General features: G+C 49.3%; 1 protein-coding gene across 1 annotated transcript in view; it reads right to left on the bottom strand.

Annotated features, from left to right (window-relative positions):
- Positions 1-25,245, bottom strand: part of PLEKHA2 (pleckstrin homology domain containing A2) — a 57,162-nt gene that overhangs the window by 5,054 nt on the left and 26,863 nt on the right. Inside the window, exons 4-10 of the mRNA XM_082680311.1 lie at positions 20,352-20,400; positions 18,850-18,947; positions 13,116-13,256; positions 12,145-12,291; positions 11,742-11,810; positions 11,317-11,387; positions 7,120-7,183 (exon numbers count right to left, since the gene is read on the bottom strand). Of these exons, the coding sequence (XP_082536437.1) occupies positions 7,120-7,183; positions 11,317-11,387; positions 11,742-11,810; positions 12,145-12,291; positions 13,116-13,256; positions 18,850-18,947; positions 20,352-20,400 (639 nt within the window). The remainder of the gene's footprint in view (positions 1-7,119; positions 7,184-11,316; positions 11,388-11,741; positions 11,811-12,144; positions 12,292-13,115; positions 13,257-18,849; positions 18,948-20,351; positions 20,401-25,245) is intronic.

Raw genomic sequence — 25,245 nt, 5'->3', positions numbered from 1 at the left:
GGGGGCAGCAGCGGCTCTGTGAAGAAAGAGGAAAATCAGAAGCCAAGCCACAGTAGGTAGAGCCCTGGGAATTCTCAGTGCTTTCCAGCTTTACAGGAGCTGAATCCAAGTGAACCTGGCAAACATTTACTGAGGCCTTACTCAGGGTGACACGTGACATCAGGTACCAGGCACACAGATGGGACCAAGACTGAATGAAACCTTGACCTCCAGAAACGTTTTATTAGTTAACCTCTCTCTGTCGCCCTGCACCTTCCCCAATAGAGCCACCCAAAATTACCAGCGTGCATTTGCATGCCCGTGCATACATGAATGCAAACATCACACACACTGGCCTGCAAAATTCTCCACATATACCCCTCACTCTCCCCATCCCTAGAATGATGCTTTCCCTTTGCATTATATCAAGGTAATACTTGACCAGTCTTTTTAAAACCCTCAAATTTGCATGCTTACCCCATCCTGTCCCCAAACCAACCCTCCCTGGTTAGGTGTGTGCAGGACACTTACAAGGGGAACAGTTTCACACCCCGGCACGCTGGGCCAAAGAGAGGCAGCAACGGTGCCCCTGGAGAAGACCCCTCTCACGCACCATAGCTGCAAATTCACCTGCCCTCTCTCTTCCCTGGACTTTTCTTTTCCCAGTTACCTGACAACCTAGTGGTTTCCCAGAAAGAGAAATCCATCCCTAGTCTAAAAAGATAACCAGGACACGGTCTCCAAGATTCTTCCAGAAGGTATTTTACTGATAGCAGGGCTAGCTAACCTGTTCCACAAGTAGAACTATTGGGAAAAATTAAATGAACTCATTTAGGTAAGGCAGTTTGAAAGAGCCTAATACACAGAAAGGGCTTCATATTAGTCATTATCGTTGTTGTTGTTATTATTATATGAGGGACACAGATGAAGCCTTAAATTCCAGTATTATAAATATGTTTGCTGCCTTCTCCCTACAACTTTTTAATTTCATTTTCTTCATACTCAAACTGTGGATAATTCTTACCTAAAGGATCAAATTGTTGGGATCAAGGAAGGTAACATACTTTTTCTTAATATGCTTGTTTATCAGCCCCATAAAATGGTTTACAGACGGGAGGGTGACCAGGTCTTCACTGCCTACCTGTTTTCTATTGTATTCTTTTCAGCCTTCTTAAGGATTTCTGTACACATGTCTATATTTCTTGAAGTCTCTCAGATTCCTTGGGTTGTTTGAAAAGATATTAATAATTATTTCTATTATAAATAACATTATCCATAAATGCTAATGTCTATTTCTACAGCTAGGAAATTTAAAGTAAAACTGTATTATATCTCAATTCACCTTAGTTGTATTGCTTTTCTCTGGATAAAGTGACCAATTATACATTGCATTTTCCAATCTCAGTTTCAAAAGAATACTTTGCTAATTAAAAAAGTTTTCAACTGTAAGCAGAATAATATTACAGCATGCTTTTTTTTTTTTTTTTGCGGTACACGGGCCTCTCACTGTTGCAGCCTCTCCTGCTGCGGAGCACAGGCTCCGGACGCGCAGGCTCAGCGGCCATGGCCCACGGGCCCAGCCGCTCTGCGGCATGCGGGATCCTCCCGGACTGGGGCACGAACCCGCGTCCCCTGCATTGGCAGGCAGACCCTCAACCACTGCACCACCAGGGAAGCCCCACCATGCTTCTTAATTTATGTAGAAAGTCATATTCAAATTCTTAATTACTTCACTAGTCAATTACATTATAGAGATGACCCTGGAAACAAAAAGTAATGTAGAAGACAGCAAGTTGCAACTCTGGGGGGTGCGTTATATGGAAAGAGCCTCTGCATGTAAATTATCGTCATTGTCAAGTAAATTAAAATAATATGAGCAAAAGATAATTAAAGGCAACTTCTGTAAAAAAAATAATAATAATAAGATAACATATTTGGGGGAGAAGAAAGGCTATTTTGAATTGGAATGAGATGGTGGCAATTAAATTGTCCATCAGCAGAATAGCATTTCTTACAGATTTTCCTTCTAGGGGAACAGAAGTTGATTTGGTGGGGAAATGTGAGAAGACAGAGGGAAAGATGGGGATGGGAGCTAAGGGAGAGACAAAGGTCTCCCGCATCACACAGGAGATGGAACGTTCCCATTAACCAGATTGCAAGACCCCCATGATGACAGTCCAATAGTCAGTTTCCAGGGCTTTTTAAGCTACTTTTAGTCCTTTTATCACCAGAGCAAAAAACGCCCCACCCACAAGCCACAGACCACCTATCTGACTGTCCTTTGAGACAGTCAACAAACACTCACTCCTTCTCTAGGAGCAATCACTCAACCAACCTAGGTGTGCTCACCCCAGCTCCACTTAGCAAGGAATCCTGAATCAGAGAACACTGGGAATCACCTGACTTAACAGCTGGAAACTCAAACACAAGAATCCAGATCCTCTAGAATTCGTTCAGATCATTTCCAATTCTCTAATATAAACAATACTGCTATTCACATCTTCGTGTATAAAGCTTTTTTCATACTTAAGATTCTTCAGCTCCCAGGGAAGTTGCTAAAGAGTATGCATGTTTTTGCGGGGCGGGGGGGGGGGGCCCACAGCACATGGCATGTGGGATCTTAGTTCCTGGGATCGAACCCACGCCCCCTGCAGTGGAAGTGCAGAGTCTTAACCACTGGATCGCCGGGAAAAGTCCCAGAGTATCCACGCTTTTAAGGCTCTTCTTATATATGGCCAGAGTGATGTCTAGTCAATAATATAGATTTCATTTAAACATATATATGTATGTATGTATATTACATGCACCCTTGTTAGAATTAAATATTACAGTTAAAAAACTTTTTTTTATTTTTTGGCCACAGTGCGAGCTTGCAGGATCTTAGTTCCCCAACCAGGGAGGGAACCTGGGCCCACGGCAGTGAAAGCGTGGAGTCCTAACCACTGGACTGACAGGGAATTCCCTTTTATTTTTTACTTTTTTTTTGTTTTAAATATTACAATTTTTAAAAAATCTTTGCTAATATGATGGGAAAAACAATTAAATCTCTTTCTTAAAACATTTAGTATTTGAGACGGAAATTGTTTGCTAATTACATTTCTTCCCTAATGCACTAATTCCGTTTAAGGACATTTTTCTGTCAGATAACCTAGGTAATGAACACAGCCATGAGGATAATAAACAGTAGTAAACATTATTTTAATGTTCACTAATGTTTAAAACATTATTCAAGGGGCTTCCCTGGTGGCGCAGTGGTTAAGAATCCGCCTGCCAATGCAAGGGACACGGGTTCGAGCCCCGGTCTGGGAAGATCCCACATGCGGCGGAGCAACTAAGCCCCTGCACCACAACTACTAAGCCTGCTCTCCAGAGCCCTCGAGCCACAACTACTGAGCCCACGTGCCACAACTACTGAAGCCTGCACGCCTAGAGACCGCGTTCCGCAACAAGAGAAGCCACCGCAACGAGAAGCCCGCGCACCGCAATGAAGAGTGGCCCCCGCTCGCCGCAACTAGAGAAAGCCCATGCACAGCAATGAACACCAAACGCGGCCAAAAATAAATAAATTTATTTAAAAAAAAAAAAAATATATATATATATATATATACTATTCAAAGAGAAAAGCAGATACTGATCCCACACGAGAAGAAATAGGATATTACATTACTGAGATCACAGTTTAAATCTCTATTAGTAGTTTTAAGAACTGGACTCCACTGGCAACAGAAATTAAGTGAAACCTCAAAAATTATATGCAAAAATTACAGTGTATGTGTATACCTATCTTTTATGGAAAGCCTGTGCTTAGCTTTCATCAAACACTCAAAACTATCTTAAAACCACATCACACAGGTAGCTCCATGAACCAGTAAAACACAGAGCTGAAATCCACCCACCCTGTGGTGAATTACTAAGAGACTAGAAAAAAAGCCTTGAAACTCAACAGAACGAGAAGGGAAGTGCCAAGCTTATACCTTCCCCTCTTCCTGGTCTGCTTAAGTGTGTGCGTGTCTCTGGTGCTTGGTTCAAAAGGAAAAGTAGGGTTTCCGTCCGTGAGGGCACTTTTTGAGGTGAGAGGAACGAAGGGTATTAAATGCGTCACTGCAGTCTGTGGTTTCACTGCAGTCAGATGAGCTCTGATTACCTGGTATGAGACCGGTATCATAACATTTGCAATGGTTTCAAGCACTGAGTTCTAACGGGCCATCAATAAAAGGCTTCCCATATGCACCTCTGGTTACTTCCATTGCAGCTGTCCAAAAGCTTTAGGCATCTCCTTCTCAATCTTACTCCCAACCTCTGCAGCCCTCCCTTTCCAACAAGCTAATAACCCCTACCTCTCCCCAAGAACCAATGCCACCTTTAGATACAGCCCTGCCACATATGATCCATTCAGAGAGCAAAACTGACCAATGGATTTTAATGTAAGAGTATGAAAGTTTATTGATACCAGCTTCTGATTCCACACAGCACCTAAACATTAAGAAACTACGATTTGTCAAGTTTCGGTATAGAATCAAAGAAGATCCACAATTATCTGAAAGAGCTATTAAAATATCCCTTTATTCCAAATACATGTCTCTGCGGGGCCAGATTTTCTTCATACTCTTCCATCAAAACAACATATGGCCACAGACTGAGTGCAGAAGCAGATATGAGAATCCTGCTGTCTTCTAATAAACCAGCCATTAAAGAGATTTGCAAAAATATATTTAAAAAATGCTACTCCTGTTGCTTTTTTGTTTTAGAAAGCGTTATTTTTCATTAAATGTTACTTGTATTAACATAAACGAGTTTATAGTTGTTGTTTTTAAATGAATAAATACATATTCTTAAAGAGTTTTAATCTCTACTCTTCTCCAACCTTCTATTCTGAGTTTTGGTGCTATACACAGATTTGTCCATTTGCTCATTTATTTATTCAGGGGGATGTGAGTGTTCTTGTATCCTAGAAATGTGGGAGCAGATGGCAAAGTAGGACAGAAATGATGATAAGGTCCTGGTCAATGTGCAGACACTCGTGCCAATGATGGATGCAGTGTCTTCTGAACTTTTTTTTTTTTTTTGGTTGACGTTCATGTTTCCCAAATCACTATCTCCAGTCCAAGGCTCTGTTCTAGACTCTTAACCCCAGCATAATCGCTCCCTTCACCCCACATCCAATCAACTCTCAAGTCCTGGAAAGGACTTATCCATAGCTTCAAATGTTTCCACTTTTCTCCATCCATCCAAGTTCAGGCTACCTTTATCTCTCACTGAAACCATTACAACAGCCTTCCAACTGCTCTCCCTGGCTCCTGTCTAACCCTTTTCTTACCTGTCCCCTACACTGCACCAAACAGGACATTCACCGCCAGCATCCCATCAACAGGACCAGGACCGAGGGCTCTCATCTCCACTTTACAGATGAGGAAAACAAGGCTCTTAGGTCACTTGCCCAAGTGGGATTTTTAGGAGGCAGATCTGATTGGGTCACTCCCCTAGCTTAACCTCCAAGGACCCTAACTCCCAGGATGAAATACAAGCTCCTGAACAAGGCCCACAGGCCACAGGCCCTCCATATCAGCTTCCCAGCACCTGTGCCCCTTTCATCTCCAAGCTTTTTTAACCCCTGTTGTTTGCTGTTCCCTCTGCCTGGGCCACTCTTCCGCCAAGGGTTTGGCTTCGGTGTATCTTCCTTCAGGAAACCTCCCTTGACTCCCTGAGACTGGGGGAGGTACCCTTCTTGGGAGTTCCCATGGCAACCACTACTCACTCTAAGGGTAGCCCTTCTCACAGTTTTCTTGTTTTGTTTTTTGTTGTTTTATTCCCCCACTCCCACGAGCGAGGTTGTTTCATACTTGTAACACATTTAGGTTCTTTGGTCATATTCTGCATGCCATGCTAGGATCACCTGACCTCCTAAATGATTTTTTAAATTTGCATATATTAAAGGTTTATGCTCTGTGCTATGAAATTCGATTTCACACATCTGCCACTGCAGTATCACACAGGACAGTTCCACTGCCCCGAAAGCTCCCCTGCGTTCATCTCTCCAACACGCCCTCCCCACCTCTGCACACTGTTCTAACTGCCTGTTTACCTGACTATCTCCCTCTCGGGTTCAGGATCCGCTCTGTTGAATGCGGGGTCCCCAGGATGAGGCAACGCCCCATCTGTCTAGTCCAAGAACTGGAAACTCTTTTGGTGCACCGACAGCTCAAACATGTCCCTGAATGGCCGTGGAGGCTGCTCTAGGGCCCCAGCAGCACTTTTCCACAGCTCTTCCCAGATGCTCGTCTAAATGAATGGAACACACAGATGCCTCAGGCTGCTAGCATGTCTGCTGGGCTCAGGAAAGGGGACCCGCTCAGAAGGACCTGCTGCTCACGAAATGGGTGAGGGTCGACCTCACGAAAGGGAAGGTGTTGAGTGGGGAGCGCGCGGGGAACCCTGAGAAGCTTTGGTCGGGGAGCCCCACATTTCAACCAACACACTCCATGGCAGTCTTGGCGCTCGACGGGCACCATCACCGTGAGGCTGCAGGAATCAAGGCACGCTCTGTGGACGGCTAGGCAGGCTGCAGCGAGGACTTGGCCTTGAAAGTCTAGGCCAGGCTAGAGGCTAGAAATCTGCCTTTCTAGCTCCTATGATTTGAGAAGGAGTTGGGAGAACTCCAAGGCTGTGGGTGGAGGGGAGAGGCTTCTGAGAGCTGAACCGTCGGAGTCCAAACAATCGCTTTCTCTGTGCAGCTGGCTGTGCACCTGGTACCCGCACAGGGCCCTCTGTGCTTTTGTCCTTCCGCACACAGTGCTGTCCACACATAGACGGGGCTTATAAACACCCTCCAAGGGAGAAGTGAAACCACTGACCAGTTCCCCTTTTCTCTGCTGAGCTGGCGCCCAGCAGCTACGAGCAGCTGGTACAAACTCACATTCCCCAGTGTAGCGGCTCAACCCGTTCTTATTATTTTACGGTTGGGAAGCTTTTGGCAAACATCCTGTTTAGAATAAAATGGGAGTCGGACTGACTATCGGGGGCTAAATTTACCACCTAGAAACTTCGAACAAAATAAAAGAGAAAGCAAAGGGAAAGGCAGGCCTACAAGCACACCACCCACAGAGAAGGAACGTCAGCGTCTTCTGGCAGCGAGCTTTTTACCTGCACGTAGAAGGTCCTGGAGCTGGTTATTATTTCAAACAGGTTGTCCCTCATCAGCAGATCGCTAGACAGAGAAAGAGATAGAAAGTTACCAGGCATGCTGGTCACCCACTGAGGACTTGATTCACCCTGAGGCAGGTACCCGTGCCCCCACCCTGAAAGTTACCAGGCATGCTGGTCACCCACTGAGGACTTGATTCACCCTGAGGCAGGTACCCGTGCCCCCACCCTGAAAGTTACCAGGCATGCTGGTCACCCACTGAGGACTTGATTCACCCTGAGGCAGGTACCCGTGCCCCCTACCCTAAAAAGGGGATCCACAGGCCATTCCTCCTGCTGCCCTGCCTCAGAAGGCATTACAGGGTTTCCTACAGCTTCACTTCCTGGAGGGTCTCAAGTGGTTTAACCATCCCCATGGATCCCCCTCCCCAGTACACACCACCACCAGTTCTAACAGGACAAAGCTCCTTGGCCTCCAAAACCTCTTGCCTCACATGCACCACACCCCACACCGTCTAGGACTGTGTGTTTCTTCAGTGGCTCAGATGTACTGATAAAAAGTGCTTGGTGAGAAGCACTGTTTCAAGTGTTTTTATCTGAGGGTCAAGTAGATGAAAATTTTATTGGTTTTATATATATACACAAGCACACACTGTTCTGTCCATTATGCTCCATTAAATATATATTTTATATACATATATATTATTAAGAGATGGACATAGAACAGTATATTTGTAAGACAAAAAACAGTATATTCATTTCAGGTGTACAACATGATTTGATATTTGTATACACTGCAAATGATCACTGTCTCGTACGTAACACTCAAATTTTATTTCTCGTGATGAGATTATAGCTTTTAAGCTCTACTCTCTTAGCAACTTTCAAATATAGAATACAGTGCTATCAACCACAGTCACCGTGCTGCACATGGCATCCCCAGGACTTACTGATTTGATAACTGGAGGTTTGTATCTTTCGACCCCCTTCACCCATTTCGGCCACTACCCACCCTCCGCCTCTGACAACCACCAATCTGTTGTGTTATTTTTTTGTTTGTTTATTTGTTTTTTTTGCAGTACGCGGGCCTCTCACTGTTGTGGCCTCTCCCGTTGTGGAGCACAGGCTCCGGACACGCAGGCTCAGCAGCCATGGCTCAGGGGCCTAGCCGCTCCACGGCATGTGGGATCTTCCCAGACCGGGGCACGAACCCGTGTCCCCTGCATCGGCAGGTGGACTCTCAACCACTACGCCACCAGGGAAGCCCTTCTTTGTGTTTTTTAATGTGTTATTTCATCCAATCTTCCCAACAATCCAATGAGGCAGTAAGACTTTCCCTACTTTATGGATGGGGAAACCCAGGCTCAGAGAGGTTCCATGACTTGTCCACGGCACCGGAGTAAGGAACCGGCAGAGCCAGGATTTGAAACTGGGTCCAACTCCAGAGCCTACGCTCTTAGTTACTCCACTACCAGGTGCCTCTCCTAAGGGACCTGAATCTCTTATTTCCAAAGCCTTTCTCCACCCACACAGCAACTGCATCAGCTTCCCTAAATCCCTGCTCTCAAAAGGGGACTGGATGCTCAAGAGGAAAAAGGGAAGGAGAGAGTAGACCACTGGAAGATGCTTCAAATTGGGTGTGAGGTTTGGAAGAGGGACCCTACTTCCGCAAGGAGGAAGGCGAGAGGTAGCTGGTGCTCAGCCACAAACCTCCCATCCCGAAATTATTTACAGGGTGAAATGCCTGCTCTGTGCACCCAGTCACTACGGGGAACATGTAAGGAGTGAAAGATCTAATTCCTTCCCCATGAAAGAACATAAAAGAGCAAAACTTTACAGTCAGATGTTAGACTGCGTGCTATATGCCAAGAGTTAGAATAATTCCAAGAAAGGACTAATCACAGGGGGACTTCCCCGGTGGTCCAGTGGTTAAGCCTCTGCACTTCCGCTGCAGGGGGGCCCGGGTTTGATTCCTGGTTGAGGAACTAAGATCCTACATGCCATGTGGTGTGGTCAAAAAATTTTAAAAAAAAAAAAGAAAGAAAGAAAGAAAAAGAAAGAAAGGACTGATCACAGGCAGGGCTGGCTTCAGGAATCAGGACTTGGAAGGAAATGGCAGGTGCGCTGCCAGTGACATGGGCACCTGGGCAAAGGAGGAGCATGAGACTAGAGCCCCACATGGGCGGGGACAGCAATCAGGGGTCAGACAGACCTGGGGCCCAATCCTGACTCCACTGGGAAAAGGTACTTTAGGAATATTTCTAAAACTTTGTGAGCCTTTCTACCCCAACTGTAAAATGGAAATCAGAAGCACTCCCCTACCAAGCTTCTTACCGCAAAGATCAGTTATAAGTTATATAAGGCATCTCATAAGTTATATGAGGCACCTGGTACAATGAATGTCACAGAGTGGGCATTTGAAATGCATTTCATTAGCTATTATAATCACTTTCTGAGTATCCGAGTGGAGATGGCTCTTCTTTCTGGATAAGATGGTTTAACCTTTTCAACTATTCATGCACATGCAGCACAATCATGTAATCTACTACAGGGGAGGTAAACGCAAACAGGGAGGAAATCCCCACCCTTCTCATATCTACTTCTCAGGCTACATGTGGCCTTTCAATTCAACTCAAGTCAACAAAACACTAACTGACTACTCAGAGGCCCTAACCCCCGTGACTGGGTTTGGGAGACCCCCGTCTCACAGGCCTGGAACCTGCAGGGCCTCGGCAACTTCCGTCCCCGAGGATCTTCAACTCCCTCAATTCTTTTCCTCGGAGTTCAGTCTGACTCTGGCTCAGGCAAAGTGCAAAGCGCTCTTAGGGACGAACGTTATCTGGGTTTCCTAAGCTGCCCCAATACACCCATCAACCTGCACGGGCCTCCAGGGTCAGGAGCAAGCCTCATCTCTCCTCCACCCACTGTCACCGCTGGGGCCACACTTCTGCAGCTTCCATCTGTAGCACCTTTCACGCATGATAATTTGTCGGTGGGAACTTCCCTAATCTTCCACACTCTGCAACTGCCGTTTGCAAGGCTCACAACAGTGCCTGCTTCCTTGGGCCACAAGACACCTCGTTTTCATGCAAGACCCTTCCATGCCTTCATGTGAGAACAGTCAGTCTGCTGCTAACAGCTTCCCTGGGGACGCAGGCTCTGCATGCACAGTCCGTGGGACGGAGATTCCATATAGTACCCCTACAGACTGCAGACTGAGGGCCAAATGAGGACTGCTAGATGCCCGGACGCCCTTGGGTCTCTAAAGTTTGGTTCCAGGGGCACCTGTATGGGTGTTGGATATGGGAGCGCACTCGAAGAGGCCCCAGGTCCCAAACTCGTCCTACGCTCTGTGGCACTGGAAAGGTGACCATTTCCTAGTTGAAAGAGGAACACATTAAAAATACTTCCTCGTCCTGCCCGAGAGCATTGCTGTGACTCATCCCCATATTAAGAAGACATCAGGGACTTTGTCAAAATGAGGAGAGGAGAAAGGCATAACAAGTTCAGGGCAGAGGCATGGCATAAACAGGGGTCTGAGCAGATGCACTGAAAAGCAAGTGACTAAGGGCACAGTCCCCCTCCACCTCTGAGCCCAGTCCTCCGGTGAGATGAGCAGCTGACACCTGAGAAGCACCTCTCCTTTGTTCTATATCCTTTCTTTTTCTCCATCAGAAAAGTATCACATAGGCCCATTTCAGGAGCGAGAGTAAGGGGACGGGAAGAGGATAGGTTTGCCCAGCGCCATTTCACAGCTGCGGCAGCTTGGATGTGGAGAATCAGCCACAGATGTCAAGGAGACAACATCTTCCTGCTCTTGGAAGAAGTTTCTGCTATAGAGCCTCAGAAGGGGAGTAACAGAAGAGTTAAGGCTGAGACGAAGTGAGAGAGTGACACGGACTTACATATACTACCGTAAAAGAGATAGCTAGTGGGAAGCAGCCGCATAGCACAGGGAGATCAGCTTGGTGCTTTGTGACCACCTAGAGGGGTGGGATAGGGAGGGTGGGAGGGAGACGCAAGAGGGAGGAGATATGGGGATATATGTATACGTATAGCTGATTCACTTTGTTATACAGCAGAAACTAACACACCACTGTAAAGCAATTACACTCCAATGAAGATGTTAAAAAAATAAAGAAGAGTTAAGAGGGCACACGGAGTTCTGACCAGAGAAGAATAAGCAGAGACAATTACCCAGACTTGACCAAACACTCGTGGGTCTTGAGAACATCCTTGAGGAATATGGTACGCAGAGGTTCTCGGTCCTGGGGGGAAACAGAGAGAGAGTGCATGAGGCTGTCAGCCCAACGCCCAGACCAGGCAGCCATCATCATCAGAGATGACTGGCTGAGACCAGGTGGCAAACAAGACAAGGTCTCAAAATAATCAAGAGAGGAAAGAAATCTAAGATGATGCTCTGTGGCCCTGACCACGAAGGCAGGGAGTTAAGGCCACTTTACATCACCATGAAGATGCGCACACCAGAAGGACGGAGGTCAGACACAAGCACCCCCGAAGTCTGTGTGCCCACATCTCTGCTCGGACACACACACGTGGGTGTGACTCCTGTGCCTCTGCCCTCCACGGCCTCTCAGGCGGGCCCCAGAGTGACTACAAACCTGCTCACACTTGAAGTAGCAGATGGTAAAGTCGTCCAGCGCAAAGAAGCGCCGTTTCCAGCTCTTGCGCTGAAATAAAGGGTAAAGAGCAGGACGTTAGAAGAGTTCCCAGCATTCCCGGGGGTGCGTTCGGGTTCTAAGCTCCTGGGGACCCCGCCCCACCGAAGCCAGGCTCCCACGTTGGGGGTCAGGGGCAAGGACTTCTTCTCATGGGGCGACTCCTCGGATCACCTCGAGCTGCGGGGCGGGAGCTCTCCCCACCCCAGCCTCTCCCTGGTTTGGGCGGTTTGGGCGTGGCTGGCTCCACGCTCCTCCTTGCAAACTGCCCTCCCCTCTGCCTCGCCCACACCCACTGGCTCCCGGGGTCCCCAGAACCCCTCCCAGCCCCCGCATGGACACTCACCACATTCCCTTGCTTCACACAATAGCCGCTCTTAATGAGGGGGGGCCCGGTGGGGACACGGCAGCCTGTCGTGGGGATGTAACTCTGAGACCTTCGAAGGATGGCGTGGGAGCCGGGCTCACTCCCTTCCTGCCCATCCCCACCGTTCTACAAGGAAACAGCTGCAGGATTAGCACCGCCCCCTCCTGACGCAGCCACACCCCTGACCCCACCCTCTCCGGCCAATCATCTCTTCCTCTTGGGCCACGATGGCAGTCAAGTGAGAAATAAACCAGGTGGGTAAGCTGGGACGAAGTGAGAGAGTGGCATGCCCTTATATACACTACCAACTGTAAAACAGGTAGCTAGTGGGGAGCTGCCGCATAGCACAGGGAGATCAGTTCGGTGCTTTGTGTCCACCTAGAGGGGTGGGATAGGGAGGGTAGGAGGGAGATGCAAGAGGGAGGGGATATGGGGGTGTATGTATATGTATAGCTGATTCACTTTGTTATACAGCAGAAACTAACACACGATTGTAAAGCAATTATACTCCAATAAAGATGTTAAAAAAAAAAGAGAGAGAGAGAAAGAAACCATAAAAAAAACCCTTTGGCTTTGCCCCGGGAAGGCACTGTACGGGGTGCGTTCACAGACCAAGGCTGGGGAGGTTGGGCAGACCCGGGAGAAAGGGAAGACTCTGAAGCAAACTGGACGAGGCCTAGGGACAGCGGGGCTTGTTTCCAGCCATCCTCAACCCCACTTCTCACGGGCTTCACAGTGCCGGTCCCCGTGGGTGACGCAAAGCCGTACTGCCACAGAGCTTCAGAGGCGGTGGCCTCAATTTCTGCACTGCCGGTATCTTCTTGACCACCCCATGTGCACTGGCCCCGCTACCCTCACCCCTTCCTCGGTCCAGCCCTTTTGTCATGTCACTGACACACCACGGACACCCCCGAACCCCTCCACCCTCTGGCAGCGCCAGGCCCCAGCACCTGGTTGATGGGCGTGTGTACCACCACGCCTCCGATGATCTCTGTCTTGTAGGCCACCTGGGGCTTCTTCTCCAGGGCCAGAGGAGTTGCTAGGCTCTTGACAACTTCGGTCGTCAGGGGCAGGTTCCCAACTTTGGGTACCTGGGAAGAATGACGGAACAGTTAACAGGGAACAGAAGGCCTAGGAAAAGTTGGGGAGGCAACAGCAGGAAGGGGGAGGGGAGGAAAGCTAATGTACGAAATTAGAGCACGACGCCTCTCTCCCCGCTACCCTTCCATCCATCCAAACCTGTATATGAGGAATTCAGCAAGCCACGCCCACCCCGCGCACACGCACACCCACACACACACCCACTCAACAAATGTACGGAGCACCCGCTATGAGTCAGCCCTTGCCTGGCTAGAGACCAAAGGTAAAACAGCAGACACTGACACGCGTCCTGCCCTCACACCACATACGTGCTGATCAGGGAGACTGAGCGAAACTACAGAGCAAGACTAGCAATCAGAGTGATTACAAATCGTGGTGAGTGCCGTGAGGACGATAAACAGGAGCTGGGACTGACAGCAGCAGGGGAACGGCTTGGGATGGAACGCCTGGCGTGGCTGGTGTGCGTGGTGGAGGTCTCCAAGGGGAGAGATGCCGAAACAGTAACCTGGCGGACGAAAAGGAGCCAGGAACATGAAGACGGGAGAAAGCACGCTCAGCAGTGGGTAAGACGCCTGTGGTATACGGTACAGGACTCGGGGAGCATGAGCTCTGGGGCCCCAGGGCCTGGGGTGTAACTCCTGACCTGTCACTAACTGAGTGACGCAGTCATACAGGTGTCACGGCCATCAAATGATAGAGGATATAAATTTCAACACGTTAGAAATATGAATAAAACTACAAAAGTATTTTAATTGTCAAAATATTCTAAGTAACTTTTTATAAACGGTGCTAACGTTTACAAATGCAGCCCTTTCTGTGGAATGAGTTATCTTTGCTCCTCTCCATGACGGAGTTCGAGCACCACTGCTGGTGCAAGAATCACGGAATTTTTAGGGCGAGCTTGAGACCACAGGTTGCAAACTGGTGGCCCAAAGGTAGACTTGCCCCAACTGTGTTTCATTCGTCCTATCCAGTGTGTTTTTCAATCCACTGTTAAAATCTGGGATATTTCGCGTAAAACTCTTGATTTCCAGTGAAGCAGCTGTCCACTCTTCGGATGGGGAACGGATTCTTCAGTTCGCCACAGTCCTGAACACCCTCCCAACCCGAGGTCATCGATCCTCATTCGCTTCTCCTCCACCTTGTCCATTTCTCATTTATACTGGAAAATTTTTCATCACAAGAGAGGCCCAGAGTAGTCCAGTTCTCTGCCCAAAGCCGATTAATACCTAGACAGAGACCAGACCCTGATGCTGCCGAGGCAGTACCCACAGCATCACAAAGCCCGTCCTTCCACAGATGTGGAGAACAAACGTACGGACGCCAACGGGGGAAAGCAGGGGCGGAAGGGTGGGGAGCGGAGATGGTGGGATGAATTGAGAGACTGGGATTGACATGTATACACCAATATGTATAAGATAGATAACCAATAAGAACCTGCTGTATAAAAAATAAAATAAAATAAAATTCAAAAAAAAAAAAAAAAAAGCCTGTTCTTCACAAGGACTCAACGCCCCATGTGGATCTGCCAGGAACGTAACTGCAGACACCACGAGAAAAACTAACACCCTCTTCCACTTCTTCTACAGCCCTGGGAGCTAGAAAGACCTAAGAATCCAGACTGTTCAGAAGCTCACGGCCCAAGGATATATTGTATAATGCAGGGAATATAGCCAATATTTTGTGATAATTTCAAATGGAAAGGAACCTTTAAAAACCATATAAAAATTAAAAATTAAGGGACTTCCCTGGTGGTCCACTGGTTAAGAATCCGCCTGCCAATGCAGGGGACGCAGGTTCAACCCCTGGTCAGGGAACTAAGATCCCCCATGCCGTGGGGCAACTAAGCCCGCGAGCCGCAACCACAGCACCCATGCGCCCTGGAGCCTGTGCGCCACAACTAGAGAGAAGCCCGCGCGCCGCACCGAGGAGGCCACGCACCGCAGCAGAGGATCCCACGTGCTACAACTAAGACCTGATGCAGCCAAAAATAAATAAATAAATACTTTTTTTTTTTAATTAAAAAAAATAAACTATTGCAAGCCACGGGGAGAAAAAAAGAGCTCTCAGCTCAGGGCCATAGGAGAACTCTGCCTGCCAAGGACAGGGACCAAAGGCCACACCCCCTGGCATCTATCGAAACGACTAAGACCATCATGATTACGCTGGGGCCCCAGAAAGGAGACAGGGCCCCTCTTCCTGGCCTGTGCACTCAGCTTACACCACGGTGACCTCTGCCCACCAACTCTCCAGATTGGGCCAGAAATCCACCCTGTCCTTCCCTTCCGGCGGAGGGACAACCGCAGCTCCCATTGCTTTGGGCCTCTGTTCAGTGCCAGGCAAAGTACCCATCTCTTTACTGCATTATCTCTCATCTCAGACGACCTTATCAGGTAGGCCTTATTTTCTCCATTTCGTAGATGAAGTAAACTAAAGCTCACTGAAATGAAGTAACTGCCCCACTGCTTAACACCACTACCTACCTACCTGGACCACCCTTTCCGATTTCTCTGTGGTTTGCTCTGATAAGATAGAATTCTTTAGGGATGTGGATTAGTGCTGGGGTGTCCAGAGATATAATCACCGTGGAACAACACGACTGCCTCCAAATGACCCAAATGAATTCCTGAAACCCAGCAAAGAAGGAGGGAAGTGGCCTTTCAGCGCTCACGGTGGCCAGAAGAGGACTCCTGGTGACTTGGCTGTTGTGTTGCCTCTCAACCCGTCAGCCCACCCGGAGAACCGCTGGTTGTCACCACTCACGTCCCTGCATCGTGGGCTGCCTCTGGCCAACCGCCTGGAGCCTCTGCAAAGCTGTTTCCACTTCTGAGACTCTGAATCAGCCTGCGGAGGGCAAACTCACCAATAACTACACTCCAGATCTCGAAAACAAGTTCATCCTCTTGGTTTGTGTATCTCCCAGAATCCCAGTGAAAGGTGGGACCCCTTTCACCCACCGTGGAGGGTCCTCTGATGGGGAAGGCCCACAGGGTTCCCATTTGCCATGTGAAACGAAATTTGCAAGGACTCATCTTTCTTCCCACCAGGCGTGGCTAGGTTGCTACAAGGAATAATCCAACTTGGGAGGGAAGGGGAGAAAGCTGTGCTTTACTTTTACTGCTCAAACTTCAACCCTTTTGAAAAACTTTAGTGAGTTGAATAATGTCTCCCAAAATTGTCCACCCGTAACCTCAGAACATGACTTTATTTGGAAATAAGGTCTTCGCAGATATAATTAAATTAAGATGAATTCATGCTGGTTTAGGCTGGGCCCTAAGACCAATGACTGATGCCCTCCTAAAAGGAGAGGTCACACAGACACACAGGCCAGACAGTGGTGGAGACAGAGATGGAGGGATCCAGCTATTAGCCGGGCAACGCCCAGGACGGCCCGGGGCCACTGGGAGCTGGAGGAGGCAAGCCAGGATTCTCCGCTTGAGCCTTCAGGGGGCACGTGGAGGGCCCTGCCGACACCCTGATTTCAGGCTTCTCAGGACTAGGCGAGAACACACTTCTGTTGCTTTAAGCCACGCAGTTTGTTACGACAGCCCAAGAAAACTAACACAGGAATACTGATACTCCGAGCGAACTCAATTCTTTAAATACCACTATGTCGGCCATTATCTTCAGTCATAAGAACTCAATGACCCAGCACTAAATGACCAGTGATCTGCGGGCAGAAAAACTGGCTCCTGACCCTGGGAGGGTCGCTGATCTCCAGGCACTTCCACTGCCTCGTTTATAAACAGAGATAATCACACCTGCCCTCCCTACCTAAGGTTTTCACAAGGCTACAAGAAGCCATAGATATAAAAGTGGTGTGTAATCTAACCTCTTTTTACAACTGCTGCTCATTTTTCATATATTTATAAACTCTTTGAGATCTTGGAAGGCAGAAGGTCCTGGGTTTGAATCCCAGCTCTGCCATTTACTAAACTCTAGATTTGGGGCAAGACTCTCGTTTCCGTTTTCCTCATCTTAAAAATGGCAGTGAATGCACCTGTCTCACAGGAGTGACATGAGGGGTGATGAATGTGGCCCGTGAGAAAGCTTGGTTCACTGGATACGCTGTCTGTGTCTTTCATCTCTGCATCTCCCCTGGGATGCTTCACTTCGCACACAAGGTGCCCTAAGATAAAAATGCAGGTAATCAGGCAGGAGGGTACCCCTCCTCTTCCTTCTGTCACACAGGACCTCTGGCAGGAGGAGTGAAGGGATGTATAAACGGAGCAAAGGAAAGTCAGGAAGACCCTGGAGGTTACGGAGCCCCTGCAGAGGCTGCGCCACCCCCGCAGGCCTCTGGACTCCCGGCCTCTCTGTACCACCTCGCTCCCTCCCACTCCTGTCGCCAATCACTTCTGTCCAGTGGGGCCAGGAAAGAGGACGGGGAGCTAGCTGCTTAGAGCAACTCTACACTCAAGGCACAACAGCAAGGCAAAGAGGCCACCGCTGCCTTGCAGGCTGTGTAGCCCAGCTCACCAGGCAGGACCAAGGGAGGAAACACTTAACGAGAAGAAGGTATTAGACATCGAAAGAAACTCCCCAGATTGTGGAAGACACAGAAGGGTGAAGACCTCAACCTGAATGAAGAAAACCTTTACTAAAGTCAGCGTTCTAGAGCCGCACACACAAACATGTGGGTAGCAGAAGGGAGTGAGCGGCTCCCTCCCCCATGCCACCCCGGCATTTCTCTCTCTTTTCACAGGTTCACCAACGTTTATCAGAATAACGGGCCCACAAGCAAATCCGCTTTGTACTCTGCTTGGGTGCGGTATCACAAGGGCTGGGTAGAGTGTACAGGTTTCTTCCATTACTTTATTCACGGGAACCCTGAGATACCGGGGAAGATGATCTGCCCCAGCACAGAAGGGTTGTTACCGGAAGTCACTAGAATGTAAGCATTTCTGACTGTACGATACAGAAAATCAAGCTTTTCAGCAAAGCATGGATTGCACGCCCGAAGCCTGCCTATATTATCGGTTAAAGGTCCAGTTTTTTCCAAACATAGTTTCCCCCTCTCTTCCTCCCTACCCGTCTCCCTTTCTTTTTCTGTATTTCTAAGAAAGGAGTTCTTCGTTAGCCGAGTCAAGGAAAACAAGAGTCTTCACAGAACAGCCAGTAAACTGGTGCTTATAAACGGAAGGCTTTCCCAGGACAGGTCGGTGCATGGCCTGGACTGGTCCCCAGGTGGCTTCCTAAAGTCAGAAGAGTCTCCCCCAAGCCAGGACCAAGTTCCGACTTCCCTCCTCATGTGAGTTTCCTTTACTCTGTTTCTCGGAGTCAGCAATCCATTTTCCAATCCCGCCACGTTCTGAATCAGCATCCCAGAATGACCCAAACCACGACTGACCAGGAGCCCTCCCCTCCCAGGAAGCACAAAGGGGACACTCCATAAACTTCCCCTTGAGCTTGATTCAAACTCAGACTCTCAGTTCAACTTGTGGTCAGTCAGCCAAGGTGTGAGAAGAGGTAGGGGAACTAGTCTGGAACAGGGTCCTGGGAAAGTCCCTGCCGCCATCTGGGTCGTTCCTGTGCGGGGAAGAGGCCCTGACCCCCTCCAGAAAGGAGAAAGATCGTACATACAGTGATTTTGCTGGCTTGGTTCAGGGCTTCGACCCAGTCCTTCAGATCCTTCTGGTCATTGGCTTGAAGAAAATACCTCTGCGAGAGGGCGTTGATGACTGCAAAAGGCACGGGGACGAAGAGAGAAGAACCCGGGTCAGAACACACACAACACAGAGACTCCACAAAACCAAGGCGCTTCAACTAGCAGGGCGGAGGATCCCCGCCGCGCAGACGGAGATGCTTCCCACGGTGCAAAGTCACCCGCGTGAATATCTGGGAAGCAGTGGGCTCTCATTTTTAAAAGGTGTGGATTATTCCATTGGCCACAAGACAACAACAATAGCCTTAGTGTGCTGCTGGGAGGCAGCTCATCCACCATCCCTAAGACACACGCCTGGACAGCTTTTCAGAGGCACCGAGAGATTGACCGTCGTGATGATACATACAGAATTTTGGCCCCAGTGTCCCTAGTTTCCACTGGCACAACTGGCCCAGGTTAGGGGTCTTGGCTGTGGCTGAGAAATGTAACAAAGCTTGCCTGCGATCCAGTCTGTGCCCTGGGCCTCATGTGCAACCTGGTCTTTCCTCTGAGCACTCCGTAAAGTCAACAGTTTACTTCTGGATTCATTGGTTTTTGTTTTTTTTTTTAAGATCCGCTGACCACAAGATCTGAGAGTCATGTTGGAGCTTGGTCATGATATTTAAAGGGAGTGGGTGAAAGAGCACAAAAGAAGTTTGAAGCAAGCTGAAGTTGGGAAAGGGGACAGATCAAAGGACTATTTTACTTTCCAGGCATAAATAAGCCGGAACTGGAGGAGGTGAGCATTGTGGGGTAGACAGAGAGTCCCTTAGTTCATTCATTTATTCATTCAGCAAATATTTAGTGAGTACCCGCTGTGTGCCAGGAACCACACTCTAAGTGCCGGGGATACAGCAAAGACAAAGCAGAGGAGCATCCCTGCCTTCGTGGAGCTCACACTCAGAACCAGAGAGACAACAGAAGCTATCTGTTAGCATCTGCTCGTAGCACTCAGCACAGCACTGAGAAGGCAGTGGAACGCAGTTAAATACTGATGATTCAATGACCTGCCTCCACTGAGCAGCTCTGCTTCCTGTGTCACTCTCACCGGTCACTCATTTGGCAACAAGACACTCAACAGAACGTTCCTCCTTTTCTATGATCCCCCAACTCCTTCAAGTCTCCACGTTTCCTAAGCACACCGTTACTCTGCTCTGAGATGAAGGTTCCCGAAAACTTCAGGTAGATACCCGGCACCCCGCCCTGCGGAGCCGGGAAAACTGAGACATCACTGGCCCCCGTGCCTCTGTCTCATGTTGTTAACAATCTTTGCAGGGAGACCAAGGAAAGGAGTATCACTTGAGACCCACGGACATGGCTGGGACAGCAGTCACTCACACACACAGGGTGTAAGTCACATGTGGTCACAGGACTGTCTCCACTCAAAAGAGGAAGCTGCTGTAGGAGTGTTCAGAAAACCCATCCTGGGCTCAGTACTTACCAAAGCAAAACGGAGTCTTGGGTTTCTGCTTTGGGGTGGCTATGCTCACCTAAATCAAATGAAAAATAAAAGAAACATGAATATGTTTCCAACAGTGTTGTAAAGTTGTGGGGGGAATTTTTTCCTCAAATTTTTTAAATTGGGAAAACTTTATACAAAAAGAAGAGTATATAAAACATATTTGAACATTTTAAGAACTAATAATTAAGTGGAAACCCTGCACTCATCATTCAGATCAAGAAATAAGCCACTATCGGTCCTATTTCTTAGAAGCCCTTTGTGTGCCCCTCCCTAATGGAATCCCGTCTTCACCCCTCGGAGATAATCATTATCCTCTTATCTGTGTCGAATCGTCATCCTTGCAAAAACTCTTAAAATCCACTGAGTCCTGAAAAACTTCTCTTTGGACCACAAACATGCACTGGCCCCATTCACACGAGCAAGATTCCACTCCTCTCCCAACCACCAACCTGCTCCCTAAACAGCTCTTCGAGTTAAAGGTGGAACTGTCACAAATACATAGATTCCAATCAGAGTTCGCAGAAAGGTGAGGCAGCCCGTCACTCACTGCACTGGGACAACTGACCAGCCTCCCTTATCTCTACCCTGACTGTTTCACCATGAAAATAAGCACTTGCCCGGAGAGGGGCCGATGGAATCAGAGAGCATACCTGTATTGAAGCAGAAGGGTTTTTCTATCTCCTGCTGTGTTATCTTGCTTTTTCAAGCCTGCCTCTTACATGTATATTCCTGAGTATGTGCATGTTGTGAGCCCACCTCATTCAGGTTCAAATACACTGAACACATTAAGGAAAGCAGATTCCATCCCATGGAGTTAGGTGACTGCCCTTGATGGGGGCTGGACCTCGCTGGAGCCGGCATCCACCACGGTACCTGAGAATTAACCTTAATACTGCCCGGGGTACTCAAGACGGGCACCAAGGTGGCAGCCTATAAAAGATCAAAGGAAGGACAGGCGGTACAGCCTGGGCTTGGTGCCAGAGCACCTGGCCCCCAAACCCAGGAGGCCCCGTTGTCAGACCCCCATTTCCTGTTCTATCAAATAGGGTTAGTAAATCACATTCTCATAGGGCTATGGTGAGGATTAAATGTGACCGTGCAGGTGAAGCACTTGAGCCATCCTGTCATACAGGAGCTGCTCAACCAAGGAGGGGCTGTTTACACCCACTCCACATACCGTGCCGTGCTTGGCACAATGGGCAAAATGCTGAGGGCCTTGCGAGCTTCTCCGGGGCCTAAAACAATGCAACATTAATAAATATTTAATTAAATGTCTGTATAACATTATATCAACCTCACTGACAAGTATTTAAATAAATGCCTACAAGATGTCACACATTAAGTCAACTTCATTCACGTTTCAATTAAACATTCACAAAAATCACACTACATTCGAAAAGAATTAGTAGCTTCGATTTTCTTGGTTCATGAGAATCCTTGGATGTGCAAGACGACAGCCGAGAAATTAGAGCCAATCATAAATTAAATGAGTTACAGCCAAATCATTCCAAAAGTAAAATGATTTAAATCCTTTCAAATATCTTACAGCCGGACAATAGGGTCAACGAGGGACGTGAGTGTATTCTGATACGTTTACCAAGACGTGAGGTGGAGGACAGAGGGCCTAGAAAGTGTTTAAATAGTCCCGAAAAACCGAAGATGTATGCAGAGGTAAGCCCCCATATCCTGAGCACAGACACACACAACGCAAATTCCGTTACATCTTCAGCGCTCCCAGGAGGCGTGCGCTGGAGCCTCAGGACGTTGAGTCCTGGCCCCCGTGCCATCTTGTTCTCCTGCGATTCAGACCCCAGAATTCAACCTGAGCCACGCTGTGTGCCTTTATCCTGTTTGCCTCTGATGCTCTGATCTGTCAGTGACTCATGTGCTTCCTCCTTCAGCATCCGTGTTCCTGCAGGTCCTTGAGCCCACAGCTCCTGTGCGTCCTGCCCTTGGTTCCTGTATAACCTTGACTGTCACAGAACTGCCTCGGCCATCCCGGTCCTCAGTATCCACCTATCTCACGGCTGCCCTTCTACCTTTGGCTTTCAAATGGCAGTGAAAAGCTGGGTGCTTCGAGACTTTTCTCTGGCTTATTAGGGGACTCGTTCTTTCTCCCCGACACTGACAATTTATCATCAACAAGAGACAGCACTGCTGTGGGCCCTTTCGCCCTGGCTGGGTGACAAACAGGCCCACTCTGACCACAACTTATTACCAGCCTATCCGGGGAGAATGTGCTTATTACCGGAACCCAAGCTTTCAAAGAGATGGCCTGGTTTTTCATTTGTTTTTGTATGTTTATCCAGCGTTCAGTTGTATGTTTCATTTGTTTTTGTATGTTTATCCAGCGTTCAGTTGGGGGTATGCCGATTACACATCTAATAATGCATGCACGTCTATAATTTGCCTCATGGTGACCACAGAAGGATTATTTGGCAAAGCAGCTCTTGCTGAATTAACAGGACGTCAGTTCCAGGTCAGCCCCGATGGGCTGTTGAGCAAGGGTAAGACCCTCAACATCTCTGATCAGCTTCCCGATTGGCAAAGCCAGAGCGGAATGACTTGTCCCCTTCTCAGAGTCCCGGAATGACAAAAGAAGAAAACAAAGTCATAGCTACTGGTTGCTGTGCCCTCCAAGAGAAGGGCCAGGGTTGCGGGGGCAGGGCGGGGGGTCTCACTTACCATGAATATACGTAGCTCCAGGTATAGCTCTGGCCTCCCCCCAGCAGAATCCCTGCCACCTGGGAGGCAAACCCCACTCCTCCCACCCCTACCGTCTGTTGGTAACCAGGACAGGCCGTGCAGCCTCCTTCACAAGAAGTGAAGGAACAGAGGCTCTTGAAGAAGCAGCGTGGCTGACAGGCTGACGCTGGCTGCAGTTAAGTAGCTGCACAACGGTGTTGACCGATGGATCCTCGGTGAGAAGGCAGCGAGAGGCGGTGGGGACGTGAGGGAGGGACGGGCGTGGGTCACCCGCAGGGTGACGCAAGCGAGGCCGCCCCACAGCTCGACAGACTCTCAGGAACTTGCTCTTATCAGATCGCGCACAGACCACAGGAGCAGCAAAGTCGTGGGACGCCGGGGCACTGCTAGCCCGCCCCACCCTGTCTGCCCTCGGCCGGAAGTGGAGCTGGGGCCCCTCTGGCAGAAGCAGCAGCAGCAGGCCACGGTCTCGGAGCTCCGGTGCAGCTCGCGGCCTCCGTGTCCATGGAGACCCTGCCCCACGCAGTGGCATCCAGAGCAGGGGAAGGGGCAGCCACCTACCCGGAGCAGCCGGAGGGGCTCTAAGCTGGGGTCCCTGGACCAGCTTCAGGGAGTCAAGGGGCCCTGAAGCCACAGGCGAAATCAGGGTGTGTGCACACGTGCGTGATTTACCTGGGAAACGAGACCACGCTTTTCACCAGACTTTAGAAAGGATCCCTGACACCCCGCCCCTGCAAAAGCCAGGAACACTGTTCCAGGAGGGTCTTCATTACAGTTAAGGAAGGGCCAGGCCCTGACAAAACGGAACGCCAGCTGGAGGTGGGACGGTGGGCCTGGCTGTGTGGAAGAGAAGGGCCCCCAGGCAAAGCGGGGAGGTGGGTAGCACCAGAGGCCAGCATCCATTTTTTTCTGGTTTGCCCAAGAATTGGTCCTGCCTCTGTCAAGTCAAGAACCTTTATCTCTGCTGGCCTCTCTGAAGGACCCCATCTTCCCAACACCAGCCTGCAAGAAGGAGCACGCCTGAACGAAGAGGCCACACAGACGCTCCGGCCAGGCTGCCACTGCCGGGTAAACGCTTTCCTCGGGGCGGGAACACCTAGGGGTTAACAAGAAGTAACCCGGAACGCTGAATGTGATACCAGCGCCCGGCTAAATGTTTTTCTGGGAAAACCCTTGCTTTCTGACATTGGGTCAGGCAGCAGTTAAAGGCTCTCCTCTCTGTGAAACCTGACCCAGTGGCAGCTGTGGGTTTTGCAAAACCCATCCAGTCCTGCCTCTCCTGTCCATGAAGGGTGAAAGGCAGGAACATCCCTGCTAAATGACGGCAGCCTCCCAAGCTGAGAAATCTAGAAACCCTCATCTGAGCTACGTTTATACATCACGATTCTGCAGGAGACTGTATTCACTCTTCTCCCATCAGGAAAAACAACAACGACAAAACCCTCTCAAACAGGAGAGGGTTTGGAGTTTCATTAACATTGAGGTTCTCTGCTCCCCGCTCTCTGAATCCTCTTTCTTTGACCCTCCTAACGAAATGACCTAATGGGCTCTCAGCAAGACAGGACAGAAGACGGGAGGGCCCAGGCCTCCGACCTCTGGGCCGGGAGGCGGCCACATTCTAACCACAAGGCATGCAAATTGCCTGCTTCCACAGGCCCTTCCCCCTCCGCAGGTCCTTCCCTGCTCCCTCTAAGGCGCTCAGACACTGCCTGCAGCTTCTGCCTTGGCACCCGGCTGTGTCTGCCAGACTCTGGCCTGCAGCCCCTGCAGCTGCTCCCACCTCCGGCCCAGCTGAGATGGAGGGCTGCCCAAGGACTCCCGAAGCCTGTTACAAAAAGGAGCCAGGGGCCACTCAGATCAGGGCCTCATCCCCCCTGAGGATGGGAGAACGTGGACAAGGAAGCCGAGGTCCCCAAGAGACTTGACGTGAGGGGTGTGTGGGGAGAGCGGGCCTTCCGGAACCTCGGTCCTGGCTGGGCGCCACCTGGCTCTCCTCACTGGACAGAGCTCTTTCTAACGAGGCTCTAAATCTCCCGGCCTTTTTTTTTTTTTTTTTTTTTTTTTTTTATCACTGCTGCACCACAGTTCAGCGCTGGTGCCTGCTCCAGGGAGGGGCCCCTGAACAAAGCTGAATTCAGCAGCTTCGTCTGGGCATCAGCAAGCAGCC

This window comes from Grampus griseus (genome assembly GCF_964374135.1).
Source record: "Grampus griseus genome assembly, chromosome: 21".
In the NCBI taxonomy this organism is placed as follows: Eukaryota; Metazoa; Chordata; class Mammalia; order Artiodactyla; family Delphinidae; genus Grampus; species Grampus griseus.
This window is presented reverse-complemented; position numbering and strand designations above follow the sequence as displayed.